The 22101-nt window shown below is 33.0% G+C and overlaps 1 protein-coding gene across 10 annotated transcripts in view; it reads left to right on the top strand.

Moving 5' to 3' along the window:
- Vps13b (vacuolar protein sorting 13 homolog B) overlaps nucleotides 1-22101 on the top strand; it is a 757361-nt gene that overhangs the window by 75622 nt on the left and 659638 nt on the right. For all 10 annotated transcript variants that reach the window (XM_071602212.1, XM_071602213.1, XM_071602214.1 and 7 more), the window contains 6 exons: nucleotides 4328-4596; nucleotides 15904-15999; nucleotides 16645-16767; nucleotides 17214-17351; nucleotides 18382-18469; nucleotides 21503-21694. In XM_071602212.1, coding sequence (XP_071458313.1) covers nucleotides 4328-4596; nucleotides 15904-15999; nucleotides 16645-16767; nucleotides 17214-17351; nucleotides 18382-18469; nucleotides 21503-21694 — 906 coding nt within the window. The remainder of the gene's footprint in view (nucleotides 1-4327; nucleotides 4597-15903; nucleotides 16000-16644; nucleotides 16768-17213; nucleotides 17352-18381; nucleotides 18470-21502; nucleotides 21695-22101) is intronic.

The following is a 22101-nucleotide window of genomic DNA, read 5'->3' as shown; positions in this document are numbered from 1 at the left end:
CTAGGGTTTAATATAAATGGAATCATACAGTATGTACTTTTTTGTGAAAGACTTTTGTTATATTCTTAGCCCATTTGCACCAGGGCTTTGTATGGCTGGAATTAAATTATACATGCTTCAATATGAACATACTCTGAAAGCTTAAGTGAAAATAGCCAGTCACTATTAATGGTAGGTTGCAGAAAGACCAAAGGAAGTTCCTCAAGACAATGTGTGAAACATATGATTTATTGGGGAAAGCTTGCAAGAGATTAGTGACTGCTTCAAGAAGAGTTCAGGGGTGGTAGGCTGAACAGATAGCACCTCCACCTCTCAAGATGCTTCACCAAGCAGTACCTTTGTTCCCTGGTGGCTGGTTGTATGAGTAACGAGTTTCCTTTCCTCAGTGCCCTGAGTTATTCACTCATTTTGTCTCAGAGAGGGGATTCATAGGGCTGCAGAGGCAGTGACATCATCAGGGTTAGTGTGCTTGCATAACCAACATCATAAGAAGGAATTATTCTTATATGCAACAAAATAGCTTTCTTTAGTTAACAATAACTTGCCCTAATTCCTAGGGTGCACAAGAGAAAGCTGGATTTTCCTTTTCAGGCTTGTTCTCACTGTTCCCTTTATTTGGCTTTTTTTTTTTTTTTTTTTTTTTTTTTAAACACAGAGGGGGCAGTCAGGGGCATTTAGGGAGTTGTTATTTTCTTGTTCTCCTTTTTATTTAGGGATGATACAGCTTTTTTTTTTTTTAGTAAGCATAATGTTTTTGGAATTTTTCTGGGTGTTGCATGTATCGGTCATTTACCCCTTCTTATTACAAGAAACATTGTCTGAATAAACCATCTAACTATACCACCGTTTCTTTCCCCCACCCCATTTCCCTGTTGATTAACAGAGGTTTTATAGTTTTGAATTATTTCTAGGTTTTGGCTACTGTAAATTAGGTTTCCAGGAACTTTCTTGCAAAAGTTTCATGTAGAGTTGTGTTGTTCTTTCTTTTTGGTAAATACCTAAGAGTTAGAATTATATGTTTTAGGTTTTTAAAAAACTACCTGGATTAGACACGTTTCCATCACTACTAATAATACCTAGATAAGGTATATTTTGGCTCATACTTTTGAAGCTTTTATTCCTTGATGGACTGACCCCATTTGCTTTGGGCTTGTCATAAAGCAGCACTTCCTGATGGGAGCAAGTGTTGAAGCAAAATGGCTCACTTGGTGGACAAGAAGCAAAAGAGAAAGGAAGGGATGAGGCCCCACTATCCCCTTGCAAGGCATGCATTCAGTTACCCAGAATCTTTCTACCAGACCCTACCTAAAGATTCCTCCACCTCCCAATAGAGCCTCTCAGGATAGCTATCCTTTAACAACATGTGGATCTCTGGGGGACACTTACCTAAACCATAGCACTACCTCACCTTTTTTCCAAAGTAGTTGTACCATTTTACATTCTTGTCAACAATGAGTGTTTCTAGTTGCTTTCTATCTTTATAACATATGGTGGGGTCAGCATATTTTTCCTTCTTGCCATTCTGATCTGTGTGTTGTGATATCTCATGGTTTTAATTGCTATATCTTTCATAAGTAAATATTTTGAATTTTTTCATGTTCGTGTTGACCTTTAATAAATCTACCTTTGTGAAATGTATGTTAAATAAATTTAAGAACTTTTAAAAACTATTTTTGGGCTTCTTTAGTGGTTTGTAAGAGTTCTTTGTTTATTCTGAATTCAAATTATTTTCTTTGCCAATTTGTGATTTGCGGAATAATATTTTTTTTTCCTCATACTGGGGATCAAACCCAAGGCCTTTCACACACTAGACAAGTACTTCATTGCTGAGACATGTCCCCAGCTCATTGCCTCTTCATTTATTAGTAGGTGTCTCTTGAATAGAAGTTTTAAATTTTGATAAAATGTAATTTTCAAATTTCTTTTATAACTTGCTTTTTGTGACCTAAGAAAATGACTAGGTTTTTCTTGTTTATTAAGAGAGAAAGAAAGCAACTCCACTGTTTGATTTCAGGGACATTTGACTTAGTTTTCTTGTATTATTTAAAGCATGGACTCTTAACCTTTTTTCGGGTTGTGTGCCAGGGATTCCTTTGACATTTTGGTAAAACCTGTGAACTTTTTCTCAGAAAGTTTTAAGCATCTTCATTATGATGTTCCTTAGGATTATATCTTTATGTTACTTGTGGTTGCAGGTTTTATATCTGCGGGTTTACAGTTTATATGTATCTATATGTGTAAAAATTTTGGCCATTATGTCTTCAAAAATTTTTTATTTCCTGGTCTATTTTTTTAGGGACTCCATTTCTATGTATGTTATTCTGCTTAATGTTTGAGAGTTGCTATTTATGTTCTTTTTTCCATTTTATTTTTCTGTTTCATTTTGGATAGTTTCTATTTCAATTAAAATTTACTAATCTTTGTTGTGTCTGTTGGTCACATCTAGTATATATTTTATATATATGAAATTTTTATAAATGTATAAACATACATATATTTTATTTTTATCTTTAGAAGTTCAATTTGGGTTTCATTTTATACTTCATGTCTCTCCTTAACATGTTTACACTTTCTTGAACATATGCATTTATTTGTATAGTTGTTTTAATGTTTCTGTTTGCTTATGCTATGATCTTTGTGAATTCTGGATACATTTCTGTTGATTGACATTTCCCCTCAGTATGGAATATATTTTCCTTCTTTTTCGCTTGTCTAGTATTTTTCCTTCTTTGTGGTACTAGAGATTGCATTCAGGAGCTCTCTACTTCTGAGTGCTTTGGGTGTATCCCAAGCCCTTTAGAATTTGAATTTTTTTTTTTTTTGAGACAGGGTTTACTAAGTTTCCTAGGCTTGGCTAGAACTTCTGATTCTCCTTCTGCTTCAACCTCCTGAGTATCTTGTATTACAGGCATGAGCCACCATGCCTGGCTTTTTTTTTTTTTTTTTTTTTTTTTTTTTTGGGTGAGTCAGGGTCTTGCTAGTTGTCCAGGTTCATTTTAAACTCTTGGGCTGAAGTGATCCTCCTGCCTCATTTTCCTGAATAGCTGGGACTGTGGGTACTTACTAGTCTGTATCTAACTCCCCAATAATTTTTAATTGGATGTCAGACATTATAAATTTTGCCTTGTTGGGTGCTGGATTTTTTTTTGTTCCAACAATTATTTCAGTTCCCTGGAAACAGTTAAAGTCTTTAAGGCTTGTTTGTAGGTTTGTTAGATGGGAGCAGAATAGCCATTTGCTTAGACCCATTTTTTGTTCGTTTGTTTTAGTTGTGATGGACACAATATCTTTATTTTATTTATTTATTTTTATGTGATGCTGAGGATCAAACCCAGAGCCTCTCACATGTGAGGCGAGCACTCCACCGCTGATCCATAACCCCAGCCCCCTGCTTAGGCCCATTTTATTCTCATTACTAAGATAGTAACTCTTCTACTTCATGAATTAAGAGCGCTTGCCTAGCATGTGTGAGGCACTGAAATTCTCAGCACTGCATATAAATAAATTTTAAAGAAAGGTCCATCAACAATTAAAAAAACATTCAACAAACAAACCTGAATCAGTGATTACCACTTCAGTTTTAATGGGTTAGACAAGAGGGGTCTAGAGACTAGTTCTATATACCCAAGCTGGTCATTGTTTTCCCGAGTTGAAGTGACCTGATTTCTTGTTTTATAACTGATAATCAGTTTAAAATTGATGATTTCCAATTTGACATTTTACTAGGAATAAACTAATGAGTGGTTGGAATCTATATCTTTAGTCTGCCAATTCATGACTGATAGAATTTCTTTTCTGAAATTTTTTTATCTTTAGAATAGGAAAAGTATGAATATATCTTATCCACTAATAAGAGTCACCAACATCATTATTTTTCTTAACTGCCTATAAAAGTTACTTCTTTGTAACATTTAGTTTTATTCTTTTGGATAATTTTTGTTTTGGTGGATATGTTTTGTCTAGAAGTACTTGTCATTTTCTCAGTTGGATGCATTAGGAAATGAGTAACTTGGATCATTCTGCTATTAGGTTTCAGTCTTTCAACACATTATTCTTATTTTTGAGAAGCAAGTGTTTGTGGATGGGACTTTAAGTTATCTTATTCTTTTATTTATTAAAAACACTTAAAATTATGTGTAGTTGATAAAGTGTTATCCATATTACATTAACCCTAACTTATAAAGACTGACACAGTACAACATAAAACCTTGAGAGTGACATTGTTTTCAAATGATAATATTAATGCATGATTTTTAAATGAGATTTAGATTTCTTTTTTAAAATTGTTTTCTTAATTTATTTAAATCAGCTTTATTTTGATTCCTAGGTGCTGAAGATGAAACAAGAATAGATATGCAGTATCCTGCTCAGTACAAAGGCCAAGAGTTGTATTCACAACAAGATGAAGAGCAGCCACAGGGATGGGTATCCTGGGCTTGGTCATTTGTGCCTGCAATTGTGAGTTATGATGATGGTGAGGAAGACTATACTGGGAATGATTCTACATTAACCATACATCAGCAGAAAGTACAGACTTTGAAGGATCCTATTGTTTCTGTAGGATTTTACTGCACAAAGGCAACTGTGACTTTCAAAGTAGGTGTATTTTCTTTTGCTGCTAATATCTCTTTCAACTTTAATGTTTAAATTTTTATTGCTAGTAAGATTCTTGATTAACAAAATGTTTTTTTTGTGCTCAGTAGACATAATAAAAAAATGTTTTTTACTGTTTTTCAATTGGGGTATTATAGTAACACGTAAAAGTAGAATTCATTTTGATATATATGCATGTAGCATAATTTGGCCAATTATAATCCACAGTGCCTCCCTCCCCTTTCCCATCCCTCTAGCATCTACCTTGATCCCCTTCCTCTATCTCATTGTGGTCCCTTCTATTTTCATGGGATACTCCTTTTAATAATTTCTCATTTCTCTCCAGTTTCCACATATCTGAGAAAATATTTGACATGCTAAGTGAAATAAGCAGATGCAGAAACCTTCTGCATGAAGGTTTCTGCATCTGCTTATTTCACTTAGCATGTTGTTCTCTATTTCTGTCATTGACTAGCAAATGTCATAATTTCATTCTTCTTTATGGAGTAAAACTCCATTATGTATATACACCAAATTTTCTTATCCATTTTTCTGTTAATAGGCAACAAGCCTGGTTCCTTAACTTTAGTATTGTGAATTATGCTGTATAAACATTGATTTGTATGTGTCGCTATAGTGAACTGACTTTATTTCTTTTAAACAGATACCCAGGGTGGGAGAGTGAGAGATATGGTTGTTCCATTCTTGGTCTTTTGAGAAATCTCCATATTGCTTTCCAGAGTGGTTGTGCCAATTTGCAGTTCCACCAACAATGTGTGAGGGTACCTTTTCGCCCCACATCCTCATCAGCATGTATTATTATTTGTATTCTTGATGATTGTCATTCTAACTGGAGTGAGATGAAATCTCAGTGTAGTTTGCAGCATACCTGTGTGGATATGTTGGAGTGTTGACCCTATGTTTTCTTCTAGTAGTTATGCTGTTCCCAAATTAATTCCTAGTTCTCTGATCCTTTCTAAGTTGACTTTTTTTGCAGGGTGAGAGCATATGTTTTTCTAGAATATGTTTTTGGTACCTTGTCAAGGGTCGGATGATTGTATGTATGTGGATTTGTCTGTGTCTTGTATTCCATTTGTCTTTGTGTCTGTTTTAAAGCCAAGACCATGCAGTTTTTGTTAATACAGCCCTGTAGTAGTATAATTTGAGGTCCAATAGTAGTGTGATGCCTGCAGCATTGCTCTTCTTGCTTAGGATTGCTTTGGCTATTCTGGGTCTCAATTGTTTTTTTTTTTTTTTTAATTTTTTAAATTTTTTGGTGGTAGATGGACTTTTCTTTTATAATTTATTTATATGTGGTGCTGAGCATTGAACCCAGTGCCTCACACATGCTAAGTAAGCGCTCTACCACTGAGCCACAACCCCAGCCCTTGGGTTTCTATTCTTCCAAATGAAATTTAGGACTATTTTTTTTCTAGTCCTGTGAAGAATGTCATTGGTATTTTAATGAGGATTGCATTAATTCTGTAGAATGCTTTTGGTTATTTGGCCATTTTTACAGTATTAATTCTGTCTATCAAAAAATGTGGTAGATCTTTCCATCTTCTGAGATCTTTAATCTTTAAATTTCTTATTCTATAATTTTTATTATCATGATCTTTCACTTCATTGATTAGATTAATTACCAAGTATTTTATTCTGTTTGAGGCTTCATAAATGGAATTATTTTCTTTATTTTTTCTCAGCTCATTAGTGGAGTATAAGAAAGCTATTCATTTCTGTATGTTGCTATTGTATCCTGCTACTTTGATGAATTTGTTTTTCAGCTCTAAAAGTCTTTGATTTTTTGGGGGTTTTCTAAGTATAGGATTCATGTTATCAGCAAGTAGAGGTACTTTGCTGATTTAGTTTTCTATTTGTATCCCTTTAATTTTTTTTCTTGCCTGATTGCTTTGGTGAGAGTTTTTATGAACTATGTTGAATAGGAGTGATGAGGGTGGACATCCTTACCTTGTTCTTGATTTTAGAGGAAACACTTTGACTTTTTCCTCCATTGTATATGATGTCATCTTTATGTTTATCATATATATCCTTTATGATATTAGATAAGTTCATTCTATCCTTACTGTCTTCAGTGTTTTTAATATGAATGAGTGCATTATTTTGTTGGAAGGTTTTTCTGCCTGTTTTGAAATGATCATGTGTTGTTTATCCTTAACTCTCTATGTAGTGAATTTTCTTTGTTGGAAGACTTAAAATTAGTCTTGTTGCTTGATATTTGTTTGTTTAGATTTCCATAACATCTTAGTTCAGTTTTGGTAGGTCATATGTGTCTCGAAATTTTGTCAACATTATCTAGATTTTCCATTTTATTATAAGTTTTGAAAAATAGTTGCTAATGACCCTGGATTTCAGAAATATTTGTGGTGATGTCTTATTTTGCACCTCTAATGTTAACTTTTTTTTTTTCTTTTGATTGGTTTGGCTAAGGGAATTAACAATCTTGTTTATCTTTTCACAGAAGCAACTCTGTTGTGTTGATCATTTGTATCTTTTTTATTATCAATTTTGACTTTGAGAATTGTTCTGTCTTCTACTGTTTTAGGAATTAGTTCTTGCTTTTCTAGCATGTTGAGATTTAACATTAGAATATTTATTTGCTATCTTTATTTTTTATGTAGACACTCAATACTATAAACTTTCTTCTTAGAACTGCTTTTATATAATCCTAGAGATTTTAATATATTGTTTCTCTTTTCTCACTTGTTTAAGAACATTTTCTCCCTCTATTTTTTTTGTGACCCATTCCTTGATTAAAAGCATATTATGCAATCTCCACGTTAAATTGATTTTTTTTGTTATTAATTTTTCATTTCATTCTATTATAGTCTAATAAGATGCAAGAAATTAACTTGTTATTTTATGTGTATGTGTATTTCATAAGAGTTTTTGTGTGTCCTAAAATATGGTCTGTTTTTGAGAATGTTTCATGTTCAACTGAGAAGTGATTTCAGTTGTTGCTATAGATATCTGTTTGGTCCATTTGATTAATAGTATTTTTTTTTTTTTAAATTTTTGAAGAATCTTTACTTAGTTTGTCTGGATGATCTATCTTTTGGTGAGAGTGGTCAATTGAAATTACACACTATTTTTGTATTGGGGGTCTCTGTGAGCCTTTTGTCAAGTGGAGCTTATTTTATGTAATTACTAGCATTGATATTTGGGACATAAATATTTAAAATCTTTATATCTTGTTGGATAGTTCCCTTAACCAGTATAAACTGATCGTCTTTGTCTCTTTTGATGAATTTTGGCTTGAAGTCTATGTTGTCAGGTATGAGAGTAGGTACTCCTGCTTGCTTTCAGTCTCGTTTGCATGAAATATCTTTTTCTAATTTTTTACCTTTAGCCTGTGAATGTCTTTGCCTGTAGATAAGTCTCTTATAAACAACATATGTTTGGGTCATGTTTTTAAATCTACTGTGCCAGTTCACTTCTTTTACTTGGAGAGTTGAGACCATTTACATTCAGTGTTATAGAGAGATGGTTTTTATTTAATTTCTTCTGCATGTAATATTTCACTAAGTATTTTCTGTTGAGCTGGCTTAGAAGTTATGAATTTGTTTAGTTTCTGCTTATCTAGGGAGGTTTATATTTCATCTTTAATTCTGAAGGATAATTTTACTGAATACAGCAACCTTGGTGGCAACCATTATCAGTCAATCATTGGTATATATTTTCTAGGGCCTCCTGGATTTTAGAGTCTGAACTGAGAGGTTAGCAGAAAGTCTAATTGAATCATCTCTGAGTATTACCCATGTTGTTTCTCCTGTGGCTTTTAGAATTCTATCCTTCTGTATCTGTATATTAGACATTTTAATTACATTTTGTCTTAGGGTATTTTTTGATCTTGTCTATTTGGAGTTCTAAATACCTCTTTTATTTGGATTTTCATATCATCCACAAGGTTTAGAAAATTTTCTGATAGTATGTCACTGAAAAGTTTCTGTATTTCTTTACTTTATATCTTGCTGCCTTTTTCTAAGCCAATGATTGTAGATTATCTCAGTTGTTTTCAGTATTCTGATCATGGTCTGTTTACATATTTTCTTTATTGATGACTCTGTTTTCAAGATTATATGCCTTGTCTTTGAGGCCTGAAAATGGGTCTTCTGTGTGGTCTAATCTGTGGATGATGCTTTTAATTGAAGTTTTAGTTTGACTGATTGAGTCTTTCATTTCTAGGATTTATGTTTGGTTTTTTTTCAGAGTCTCTCTCTTTATTGAAATGTTCTTTCATTTCCTGAATTTTCTCATAGTTTGTTTTTTTAGATATTCTTTTAGTTTATTGATCATTTTAAGTATCAACTTTCTAAACTCCTTATTTGAAATTTCCTCCATCATAGTGTCAGTGGGGTCAGTTGTTGAATTCTTGTGAGCTACTTGGGGTGATTTATTTCTTTGCACTTTGATATAATTAGTATTTCTACCCATCTGCTGGGATGATTATTTTACTTTTATAGAAGAAACTTTTTGGTCAGTGGTTTCTCTTTACTAAGTATCCTAGTCTGAGTGAATCCAAGTGTCAGTATTCCTACTCAGTGTGTACCTGCTGCTGAGTTTAGTATCAAGCTCCACTTTGAGAGACAGTTAGTAATCTCTATTATCTGCAATTACTTCAGAATGAAGCCTTATACTAATTGGCTTTAAAAAGAAGTTTTTTTTTTTTTTTTGAGAGAGAGAGAGAGATAGAGAGAGAGAGAAAATTATTTTTAATATTTATTTTTTTATTTTTTGGCGGACACAACATCTTTATTTGTACGTGGTGCTGAGGATCGAACCCAGGCCGCTCGCATGCTAGGCGAGCACGCTACCGCTTGAGCCACATTCCCAGCCCCTAAAAAGAAGTTTTGAAAATGTTCTCCATAATTTCTTTTAATCCAAGTATAAAATGAGAGAGATGTTTTTGAGTAGTTTGGGAAATTAGATACTAAATACAGTAAATGTACTATTATAAAGGGAAAAGGAAGGAAATGAACAGACCAAAAAAAGAGAAAAGAAAAAAGAAAAAAACAAAGATTAAAAGTAGGAAATATGAGAGGGAGTTTGAGACAGGAGCAGGTAAATGCAACAGGCACAAGAAAGACTAGAGAGGAGTATTTTAGTCAGCTCTTGTGTTGCTGTGACTGACTGGAATTCCTGAAAAGAACAACTTAGAAGAGGGAAATTTTATTTTGGCTTACAGTTCCAGAGGTTTAGTCCATGGTTGGTTGAATCCATTGCTCTGGGCCCAAGGTGAGGTTGTAAGCCATTACAGAAGGGTGTGGAGGAATGCTGCACCTTTCATGGTACCCACGAGGGCGAGGGCAAGGGCAAGGGTGCAGGGAAGAATAATTATTTTAGGGCACAATGCACAGTGTCCCACTTCCTGTGTCTATGCCTTACCTGTCTACAATGATCACCCAGTCAATCCTTTCATACTGGTTGGACTGATTGGGTTACACCTTTCACAATCATTTGACTTCTGAATAATCCTGCATTAGCATGGGTGCTTTTGGAGGAGATCTCATATCCAAACCATAACAGAGCACTTTTAAAACTGAGCTAGCAGAAGAAAGATAAAATGATTCCATTTAAAGCTTTAAAACATTTGAAGAAATATACTTAATTGGATTTAGGACTATAATATTGAATAATTAGGGAACCCCTGTAGATTCAATATGAAAAATAATTTCTGCCTGACCAAAACTGACATTTGAAATATTTATGATATTCCATGTTGAGCTTTTTTGAGGTGATGAGATTTCTTATTAGGTCTTCCTGATTTGATTTTATCAGGATTGGAACTTTCAGTGGATGCCTAGGGCTTTTGACTTTGCCTCTGAGTTTCTTTGGGTGTGGAGATAGTGATCTAAAGATAGTGATCTAAGTTTTAGAAATCCCCCTCCATCGCTTCTCGGCCTTTTGGCTAAGATCAAGTGTAGAAATCCCCCTCCATTCTTTGTTGTGTTCAGGCACCTACTAGCTTCCTGGTGGTTCAGAGGAGATAGTCCCTAATTTTTTTGTTACTTAGCAGCCAGGTTTCTCCCTGTTAGGGGTACAGGTTTTTGTACCTTCCTGAAGAGAAGTTATACGAACCCAGAGCTATAAAATCTGGTGCCTGTGTATTTTTCAAAGCAGTAAAAGACAGGTGCTAGCTGATGTGGTGCTGGGTGGCCCATGGGAGGTGTAGTGCTGCTGTACCTCTCTGGTGTATGTGCAGGTCAGTGGGCTTGTATCTGGACACATTCGGAAGTGGCTTGTGTCTGTGGGACAGTACTGTGTTGCATATGTATGAGTAGTTGCCTCCAGGAAATGCCTAGCATGAGCCCCCAAGACTGAATGAGCTTGGTGTCTCCTGGTAGCTCTCGGATTCCTGGTTATGTACCCTCTGAGTGGTACAATACCTTTCTGGGACACAGGATCTTCTGCTCTGATGGGTGTGGTTCTGGAGTCAGCTGCTCTGTTTGTTAGCTCAAATGCCCAAATATGCATTCTTAATGGCCGTGACATCTACTGGTTGTTTCTGTTGGGTGCAGGGGTGCAAGGATCAGGGCTATTGCTGGCTGCTGTGGATTGAAAGTACCTGTTTTGCTGTGTTGGTGATTGTGGGTAGTGGCTCTTGTCTAAATGCTTGGTAGCTGTCTGTGACCATGAGACCTGTACGGACAGGTCCTCTTTGGGGTGTTTGAGCTCTGCTCTATCATGGAATTCTCTGCCCTATTGCATAGCATAGGAATTTTACCTGCCATTGGAGAAGGGTGTCAGTTGGCCTATCTTTGCCTGTGTTATGGCAGCTAGCACTATTGGGTACATTTCTAGTGTAGCAACCACTGAGAGTGACTGGCTCTCAGATCAGCTTCACCCGACTCCCCTTGTCTACTGAGGGGGGAGGGTGTTTCTGTAATCTTTTGCTAGCAGCTGTCTGCAAGATCCTTCTACACCAATTACTGGGACAACCAGTTTCAGAGGTGTTCCTTATGGTTTTATGTGTTTTTATCTACAGATATGGAGAGAAAACTGTATAGAGTTTATTTCTTCTAGGATGAGTAGCTATGTGTGGTCTCTACAAAATGCCTGCCCTGCCTGGCATAGCTTTCTACCAGCAGTTTGAGCTGAATTGTGCAGTCTCCTTCACTATCTTTGTTGTTCCTGTCCTGTTTGTTTATTTATTTTTTGGTACTGGGGATTGAACCCATGGGCACTTAACCACTGAGCCACATCCTCAGCATGTTTTTATTTTTTATTTTGAGGCAGGACCTCATGTGTTGCTGAGGCTGGCTTTGAATATAAGATCCTTCCTGCCTCAGCTTCCTGAGCCACTGAGATTACAGGTGTGTGCCACTGTGCCAGCTTTCTCTACATTCTTGCCGATAGTTTTTTTTTTTTTTTTTAATATATTTTTTATTTTATGTGGTGCTGAGGATTGAACCCAGTGCCTCACACATGGTAGGCAAGCTCTCTACCTCTGAGCCAGCCCTCTTGCTGGCATTTTATTACAAAATTTCTTTGCAGGGCTATTTATATACAGTTTCTCTTTTTACTTTTCACTTTTTAAGACAGTCTCAATTTCTTAAATTTATCTTCTAACTCAATTTCTAGCAACATTTAACATACCTTGACCATTTCTTCCATTAAAAATGTGAGTAAAACTATATATTCATAATAGTATATAATGATGAAGTTCATAAAGAACAGTAAAATGAATACCCGTTCATTTATAAAATATAAAGTTCTTATACTTTTGCTATCTTTTATTGTTCTTTGGTCATATTTTGCCTTCTTTTGTGCCCCTGGGTTTAATTTGAAGGAAGGAAGACTTGTTGGAAAGAAGGAAGATTGGTTCATTCAAATAGAAAGCCCTACCTGGAGAAACTAACACATATATATATGCTAAAATATCTACCAAATATAACCTAACCTGAGTTTCAGATTATTTGTTTCTTACTTTTTATAATACAGTTACCATACATGTATTATCCCTGAACAATATATTAATTCATGCAGTAGATATTTATTACTGCCAGCTTTGTGTCAGGCACTGTTTTGTCTGTAGGGATAAGTAGTGAATAGATGTAAACCTCTGCCTCTTAAAACTTGTTATTGTTATAAATTGGTAAATGAAATACATAGTTTGTCTATTGATGGTAAGAGTTACAAAGAAAAACCAGGGAAGAAGAATAGAGTGTTTGACTAAAAGAAAGAGGATTATGTAACTTAAAATTGAATGATCAGGAAAGGTTTTTATTGTGAAAGGGATATTGAAGCAAGGATTTGTGATGATCATGAATTTGTAGAGGCACCAGGCATTGTGGTTGTGCTTTACTCTGGTCATATTCCACTACTTGAGTAAAGGTGAATGAATGATGAAGGTAAGGTAGAGGACAAGATCTTTGTAGGAGTGGAGGTAAAGAAACTGAGAGATCAGACTTTAAGATGACCATCTCCATGAATATTGAAATCACCAGGAATCATGACAATGATAATGTAATGTGAGAGAGAATCCAAACCAAAATCTTCATAGAATGAACAGAATGACTTGGAAATTGCTTTGACTGCAACAAGGAAGGGTGGAGAGTCATACCACTTGTTTAATATTTTTGCTGTATGTTTTAAGATGCTGCTGTTAATAACACTGTGTTACATATGTTTTAGCACGTGTGTGTGTGTGTGTGTGTGTGTGTGTATATATATATATATAAAGAATTTCTCCAGGTAGGGTCTTTCTGTTTGAATGAACCAGTCTTCCTTCTTTCCAACAAGCCTACTTACTAACTTCCTTCCTTCCAATTGAATCCAGGGGCACTTAAACCACTGAGCCACATCCTCCTACCTTTTTATTTTATTTTGGGGGACAGGGTCTCACTGCATTGCTTAGGGCCTCACTAAGTTGCCAAGGCTGGCGTTGAATTTGTGATCCTCCTGCCTTAGCCTCTTGAGTTCCTGGGATTATAGGCCTATATTGCTTTGTCTGGCTCCTCTTTAATTTTTTTTTTTTCCCTGGGGCTTTCTTTGTTTACCATGTACTTTTAAAATCTTCTTTCTTGCTGCTTCTCTTTGGTCTGACTTTAAAATGTTGGCATATGGGATTTGGTCTTTAGCCTTATTGTATTTGGTTCTTAAGGTGGTATAATTTGATCATATGTAGATGATGACAGAGTGCCAGATTTTTGCCTCCAGTCTTTACTTTGAGCTTTAGAATTTAGTTCCCTATTTTGTACTATTTTTGAACTATTTTGTCATTACTTGCATATCTAATAGTCATTAATTCCAGTCAAAAACAGAACACTTGATATTTTTCCTTTACTCCTGATTTCCCCTTACTGTTTTACATTTCATTGAATTGCAACATTATTCACTCACTTGCTTAGACTTCAGCAATTATAAATATCTTTTTTTCTTCTATCACATCCAGTTCATCAGCATATTCTGCCATCTGTATTTCTAGATTACATCCATTTCTGATAAACTTTAATGCTACTTGTAGACCTGAAGTTTTAAAACTTTTTGGTTTTAGGAGTCCAGCATGGTTTATTTTTAAAATGAGTTTGCTAGGGAAGTCCAGATCTTTAAGTGCAATCTTTTCTGGAGAGTTTTGCCTGTTTACTGTTAAATTTGAAATTATTCTGGTACATTTCTATTATTGAAAAGAATTTTTTTTCAGCTGAGTCAGAATCAGCATTTATATACAAAACTTTTATGGATTTTTTTGGGCAGTATTTGTTATTAAATATATCTTTTTTAAAATTTTAAAATATTTGTTTCTCAAGGATTTCTTTAAGGAAAATATATAGATATTTTGAAGGAAAACATTAGAATTCATGGATCAGCTTGGATTTGAAGAATGTATGGAATTAATTTGTGGTTCATATTTTGGTCAGAAAATAAGGTCATGTTTCTGCATTAGCATTTTGAACAGTTGATATCAGTCCAACAAAAATCATGCCAAATTAAATGTAGCATTTTTCTAATAATGTTTAAAATTGTTCTTGTAATGTTTGAGTCCTTTTAATCAATTAATTGCTTTTTTCTCTGCAGTAATTGTAGACAGCTGAAGGGTGATCAAGTTTAAAAATTCAATTTTATTTAAGCGTTTTAGCTTACAGAATTGTACTTTAAAATAGCAATGAATATACCAGTAGTAGGAATATCCAGGAATTAAGGACTTACTTGAAAAATATAGTACATAAAAACTTTCTTATAAAAATGAGAATAATTAGTTGGTTTTCAATAAAAAGTAGTTAGACTAAAATTGTAATCTTTTAATTAAATAAGTTTTATTTACTTAAATAGTTTTTTAAAATATGATCTTTGACTTTGTGTTTATATTTGAAGAATACTATGTAATCCTTTTAATGGGAATAATGGTAACTAAAAATCTTCATCAAATCCAGGCAGTATCTTAATTTTTTAAAAATTGATTTTTTATTTTGTAGTTTTAGATATGGAAAAGTTGCAAAAATGGGACAGAGTTCACTTACATTGCTTACCCAGTTTCTCCTATTTTTGTGCCATTTTAGGCTATCACAGTGTATTTGTCAAAACTAAGACACCAAAATTGTTGCATGACTATTAAATTGCAGACTTTAACTGAGTTTTATAATGTTCTTTTTTCCATACCATGATCATACTGGGATACCACATTCTATTTAGAGAAAAATTTTAAAAATGACTTAAATGATCTAATTTTGATAATATAGGTCCTACTTTTGTAAACCAATTTTTTGCTTTTGTCAGCATTTTATTTAGTCCTTGTTATCTACGAGGCCACTCAAAAAGTATTTGTCACATAACTGAATGAGTCTATGAGATATAGTATGAGACTGATAGAGAGTACCGAGGATCCTACCTTCCTCATGGGAACCAGAAAGTTTTGTTGACCTATTTGTTTCTTCATAGCTTTCTTTCTTCTTTTTTAAAAAATTACAAATAGTGAGAAAACTTAAAATTGGTTGAAATTAAACATGGCTGAATATATTAGTGAAAATAAATGAATTAAGTTTATAATATGTAAATTTTGGCAGAATATATGAATTGTTTTATAAGTGAGACTGTTATTTCTCATAGCTTTAACTTTTTAAAGCAGTATTAAGAAAGAGTTTTAAAAAAATGGTAAATAAGTTTAGACTAGTATGCTCAATTTTAATTCCATGAGTAATGTGTTACAGCTGTTTTTGCAGCACCTGTTTTCCTGCTTAATAATTAAGTTTCCTGAATCTAAAATTGACCATGTTTTCATCAGGTCATCATAATAATGACAGCATATTACCATTAAATACTTGTTTTGATTTACTTAATATTCTTATTTTTTAGCTCACTGAAATGCAAGCTGAGAGTAGTTACTATAGCCCACAGAAAGTAAAATCTAAGGAAGTATTGTGTTGGGAACAAGAAGGAACTACCATTGAGGTAATCTCTCAATATTGAATATATTTAAAAAAAATCTTTGAATGTTTTTAAAGTTAATATTTACAGTTAACAAGTTAATGATAGTTAATAATAGTAGTATATTTAAAATATTATACTTAGTTGTATATTTCTTTTTTAGTATTCATTAGTATTGGTTGGAATAATTATTTCTTTTCTTTTCTAGATTTCTTTTTTGTAGTTGTAGATGGACAGAATGCCTTTATTTTATTTGTGTGTTTTTATGTGGTGCTGAGGATCGAACCCAGTGCCTCATGCATGCTAGGCAAGCGTTCTGTTACTGAGATACAGCCCCAGCCCAGAATAATTATTTCTTTAACAAATACTTTAATATGCAACATGAATTTATTCCTTCATTTAGTTTATTTCTTTGTTTATCTTATATGTATGTGTGGATGTGTATGTGCATATTAGCGGTCATGAAGTATAAATCATTGATGATACAGAGGATTGAGAGTACAGAAAAAACATAACATAAATGTTTCTTACTTTCATACAGTTTATGATCTAAGGAGAATACATTTGGGTGTCTAAAGATGTCTAGCTAATTTAGAAATTTTATGAAGAAAGCATGTAATATTTTCATTGAATGTGTTTTTAATTCTAATGTTTCCCTTCCTCTTATAGGCCCTTATGATGGGAGATCCTTTCTTTGACTGCCAGATTGGGTTTGTAGGCTGCAGAGCCATGTGTCTTAAAGGAATTATGGGTGTTAAAGATTTTGAAGAAAATATGAATAGAAGTGAAACTGTAAGTTAAAATTTCCTTTTCTCCATCCTTTTTTTGAATTTGATGCAGGGACAGTGAAGTTCTTAACCTTATAAAATCTGCTAGACTGCATATATCATTGGCTTGAGAGAGAAGCTTTACTGTTTTCCTGTACATTTCCCCTGCAAGAAATTATAGAACACAGGGGAATTTAAAAAGTTGGTAGCACTTAACACCTAGATATGAGTTCTAAATATTTCCAATTCATAAATATTTCTTCTTTCTTTTTGTGGCATCTACTTAAGAGTTCCTATTTGGTTTGTAAAAATGTTCTTTGCCAAAAATACGCGTTGAAAGTGGAGACAGCATTCCTTATCTTTTTACAGTTCCTCAAATATTAATAATACTGAATGGATGTTATAAAGTTAAGGTTTTATTTTCTTTAACAGATTTTACCTCCTGTTTAGAAATTTTACATTTGTTTTCAGGAAGCCAGTTTCTTCATTTGTGGTGAAAATTTAAGCACAAAAGGTTTGACATACCTTACAAATTCATTGTTTGATTATCGAAGCCCAGAAAATAATGGTACTCGTGCAGAATTTATCTTGGATGCAGCTCATCATAAGGTCAGACAGTATATTTGAGCCAAATTCTGTGCTGTTGTTTGGGTGGACACTCTGTGTGAATACTTGTGTTTGCCATATTTCTTCTCAGATAATATCTTCTGAATGCAAATTCATTTACTGAAACATTTAGAATGTTTTTGCCCAGCTTCTACATCTAGATAGGCTTAAGGAATGCACAGAGATGTTTAGTTTTATGTAATAATAACCATAGTTTATTTGTCCATGTACTGCTGAAATAGTCCTGGAGGAAATGTATAGAATTTTCTTTATTAATTTTTGTTACCTCTAGCATGTGAGGTTGATGAGAAGACATGAATATATACTTTTTAGTACTATGTAAGAGTATGTGAATATGTTTGTGGAATATTAATTTATAAAATAAATTTTAAAGTTCAAAAAAATTATCTGAAGATTAACATAATAAATAATTTATATTTTAACTTTTTCATTAAGATTTATTTTTTGCTGGGGTTATGGCTCAGTGGTAGAGCGCTTGCCTAGCATGTGTGAAGCACTGAGTTTGAGCCTCAGCACCACATAAAATAAATAAATAAATAAAGGTGTTTTGTTTATCTACAACTAAAAAAAATTTTAAAAAAGATTTATTTTCATTGTTAATAGTAAAGAATTTAATGTTGACATGCACAATTAAGATTCATTTAGAATATTTTAGTATATCTTTAGTCTTTAAAATGTTTTAAGACCCATTTGAGAGTATACATTATTAGGCAGTTTTGTGATAGTGAAAAAGGTCAAAAATATAATATCTATTCCATTATAGGTACTCATTAACTAGAAATTGTTGATAAAGTGGCCAAAATATCTGTAGAATTATGAAAGTCCTTTTGTGTGGTCTGCAGTAGAGGAAACATTATCTTTCTCAGAAGTGAATTCTTTGGGTACCAATCTGTTCTTTTGTTTAGATAATCATTTGAGTTGATATAATCTATGTAAGGATATATATCTGACTATCAAGTTTTAAACTCAACTTTCTTTTATACAATGTATGTTTGCATTGCTTTGTTTGCAGGAGACATATACTGAGATAGCTGGAATGCAAAGGTTTGGGGCTTTTTACATGGATTACCTGTACACAATGGAGAGCACCAGTGGCAAAGGTATTGGCTTCTTTTCTTTATGTTTGCTTTTCTTTGGGCAATAGAAACAAAGGCATCTTTAGAGTCAATTGGCATTTAACTGGTTGTATTCTGTTATGTTATATTTACATTCTGATACTTTGGGGAATGGTTTAATTTTAATGTTATGCTAGAAATTTCTTGGAATCTTGTCATTTTGTCCATTTTTTTTTTGTATAGCTGATTGAAAAGACATTTTGTATTACCGATGGTTCTCATATATGTACTAAATATTAAAAATTTAAGCATTAGATTTTATATTGCATTAACTTGTCTAAAAGAAACAGTTTATTTTCTGAACTGAATTCATTTAGAAGATTATATAGGTCTTTTTATTAAAAAGAGGGTTTGTTTCAAAGCAAAAAAGTAGAAACAAATTATTCCAGAGTTGAAAAACCCGTGTTTATCATTTTATTATGTAATTATTATTTTGCTATAGGAAGTAAATGATGTTTTAAAATATTTCACCATTTGATATTTTATGTGCTCATATGATGTGCTTATTATGATTTTGGTCTTTTTTATATTGAAAAATAGGGTCTCTTTTTATTTTTTCACATTATTGTATTAAAAATTATCTGTTTGTATTATTGTATCTTAGCCTTTTAACTAAGATCCAGCATAATATATGTTAGGTAATAGGTACTGTGGATAAATAGAAGATCAAAATGTTTTTTAAGAAGCCAACAAGTAGTGCAGAGTTAGGCATTTAAATTAATGGTCATTATATTATTTGTTAAGAATAGTCATATAAATAGGAAAGAGAGGTCCAAGTAAGAAATTGACAGCTTTTGTTTGAGGGATTGAAGACCTCACCACAGAGTTGATCTTGATGAAAATTTTATCTAATGAGGAGAGACGATAGAGTAGTAATTTTCTGCCTCTCCTTTTTGTAATGTTTTCTGAATGTTGTTTTCATCAGTCAGTCCCTGGATTCGTTTTTTTACCCCTGAACTGTCTGTTGAAATAATCTCATTCTTTTCTTGCATTGAAGTGCTTTATGTTGTTGATGCACATATCTGAATTTCTAGTATAGAATTCTTAAAGATTCAGAATTAAATATCCAATGTATCCTTGATATTTTCACTTTTGTGTCTCACAAATATCTCAAAACTGAGTATGTAAAAAATTGAATTGTTGACATCCCCATGACCACCTACTACCTGTATCCCTTCTTTATTTTCAGTCACCTTTTCTTGGAAAATTTTACCATTATTTTTTAGTTGCTCAAACCAGAACTCTGGTTATAATCATGATTTCTTTTTCAGCATTAGAGCCATTGCCTTTTTTTGGGAGGGGAGGGGGTGGAGTGTCAAATTTCATCTCTGAAATCTGTCTTGAATCATCCTTTTTGTGTGTGTGTGTGTGGGGTGTACCGAGGATTGTGCTCAGAAGCACTTGACCACTGAGCCACATTCCCATTTTATTTAGAGACAGGGTCTCACTGAATTGCTTAGTGCCTTGCTTTTGCTGAGTTTAGCTTTGAACTCGCTGAGATTATAGGTGTGCACCACTGTGCCTGGCAACATCTCTTTATTTTGCAGCTGAACTTTTTTTTTTTTTTAAAGAAAATAACAAAATTCCACTGTTCACTTGTGATTATCAACGTACTTTAAATATGTGTTCATATTTCTTTACTCAGTAATCTTTTTATTTCCTTGCTTTTATGTAGCTATGTTTAAATGTTCATATTTCTTATTGTGAACCTGTATTCACTTATGTGTGGATGATGATGCTTATAATAATTAATATTTATTGGATTTAAATGCAGAGTTCTAAGTGTCTTACATGTGTTAGTTTATTTAATTCCCATAACCATTTATGGGAGATCTGAATAGTGTTATTTATACCTAACTTCTATGCATCAATATTAATTATGCATATCTTCTGTGAGTCAATGTTAATTATTGCATGTCAGAAATATGTGTCAGATGAACTTTGTATGTTTTAATTGACATGTAAGTCTGTGTATGGATTTTGTATTTGTATTACATAGTCACCTTAAAAAATTTATGCCTACTGAGTCATCTTAGTAAGTATATAAATAATAAATTTAATTTTGTTCATGCTACTGACGCTAAATATTAACTGTACTCCCTTGTATATTTTTGTAAAGTTATTAGAAGGTACAGATACAGACTTTTTGTATTTTATTAAATTCTAAAATTTTATTAATGCTGGAAAGTCTTATTTTCCTCTTCGTTTGAATAAACAAAACGGCTTAAGATTTAAAAAATATTTTATATTGTCACATGTAATAATGGGTTTGTATATTATTTTTTATACCTTATTTATTTATATATTTTTTGTGGTGCTGAGGATTGAACCCAGTGCCTTCCATGTGCTAGGTGAGTGTTCTACCGCTGAGCCACAATCCCGGCCCCTATATATTCCTATATATTTTTTATATATTATTTCTAATATATATTAGAATTTGTATATTCTAATAAGAATTTGTATTAGTTAATAAGAAATTTCTGTTGCTAGAACCAAGATTTCTTTAGAAAAGCTTTTGTTCCTCTTCAGTATATGGGCGATGAAGGATCTAGGGATAGAAGGACTGTATCATAGAACAAAGTCATAATAGTTTTATTCTGGCATATTTCAAAGCAGGTAACAATGTTCATTTTGATGGTCTTTAGATAACCCTCAAAGTCCTTGTGCACATATATTTTTAAACTAATTTTCTATGAAACTTGAAGATAAATTGTAGTAAAGTGAAATTTCCTTCAAAGTTTCTCTAGATAAAAAACAATGAATCTAAGATCTTTAGGTTTTACAGAACATTTTCTAAGAATGACCATTTTGATTTTGTAGTGCTTGTAGCATTAGATAATGGGAATCTGTATGGACATAAAGATAAATAATGTGGGCTCTCTGTATCTAGCTGATGAGAATTGCTTTGTAGGCATTTAGTTATTAGAAGCTAAAAAGATAAAAGTGAAATATTAAAATATATACTTGGTATATCTAATTGATGCTTAAAATACTAATGTAAAATTAAACTTCTTATAGGTTCTGCAAATCAACAAGACTTTTCTACAGGGAAAAATGAAGATTTGGGAACAGTTCAAGAGAAGTCTACTAAAACCCTTGTTGTAGGTCCCCTTGATTTTCGCTTGGATAGCAGTGCAGTACATAGGATTTTGAAAATGATTGTTTGTGCCTTGGAACATGAATATGAACCATATAGCAGGCTAAAACCAGGTTTGTTTTTGGCTTAATTCTGAATCTATTTTAGTTGATTTGAATGATTATATACTCCATTTTGTCCTATTTGCTAACTTTCCATCTTTACTACATTTTGTCTGTCAGCAAGGACTTTTATGTATTCTGTCAGTTTAGAGAATGAACTTATGTGTGCAAGTTCTAGGAGAGGTAAAAAATTGGAATTCATTTGCATTAGTACTTAATTTTCCAGTATTGTCATTTTCTTTTGAGTGTGTACTTGTTAATTATGACCATTTTTTCCCACACTAATGCATTCTAAGAGCCAGATATGAAGATGTCCTCTAAAAATACATATTTAACATTTAAGAAAGTGTTGGTACTACTAGTAGAAAGAAATTTTTTTGTATTACTAATTTTTTTTGTACATGGTATAAATGTATAGT

The sequence above is a fragment of the Marmota flaviventris genome, chromosome 15, assembly GCF_047511675.1.
Source record: "Marmota flaviventris isolate mMarFla1 chromosome 15, mMarFla1.hap1, whole genome shotgun sequence".
In the NCBI taxonomy this organism is placed as follows: Eukaryota; Metazoa; Chordata; class Mammalia; order Rodentia; family Sciuridae; genus Marmota; species Marmota flaviventris.
Note: the sequence above shows the minus strand (reverse complement) of the source record. Positions and strands in the feature narration are given on the sequence as shown.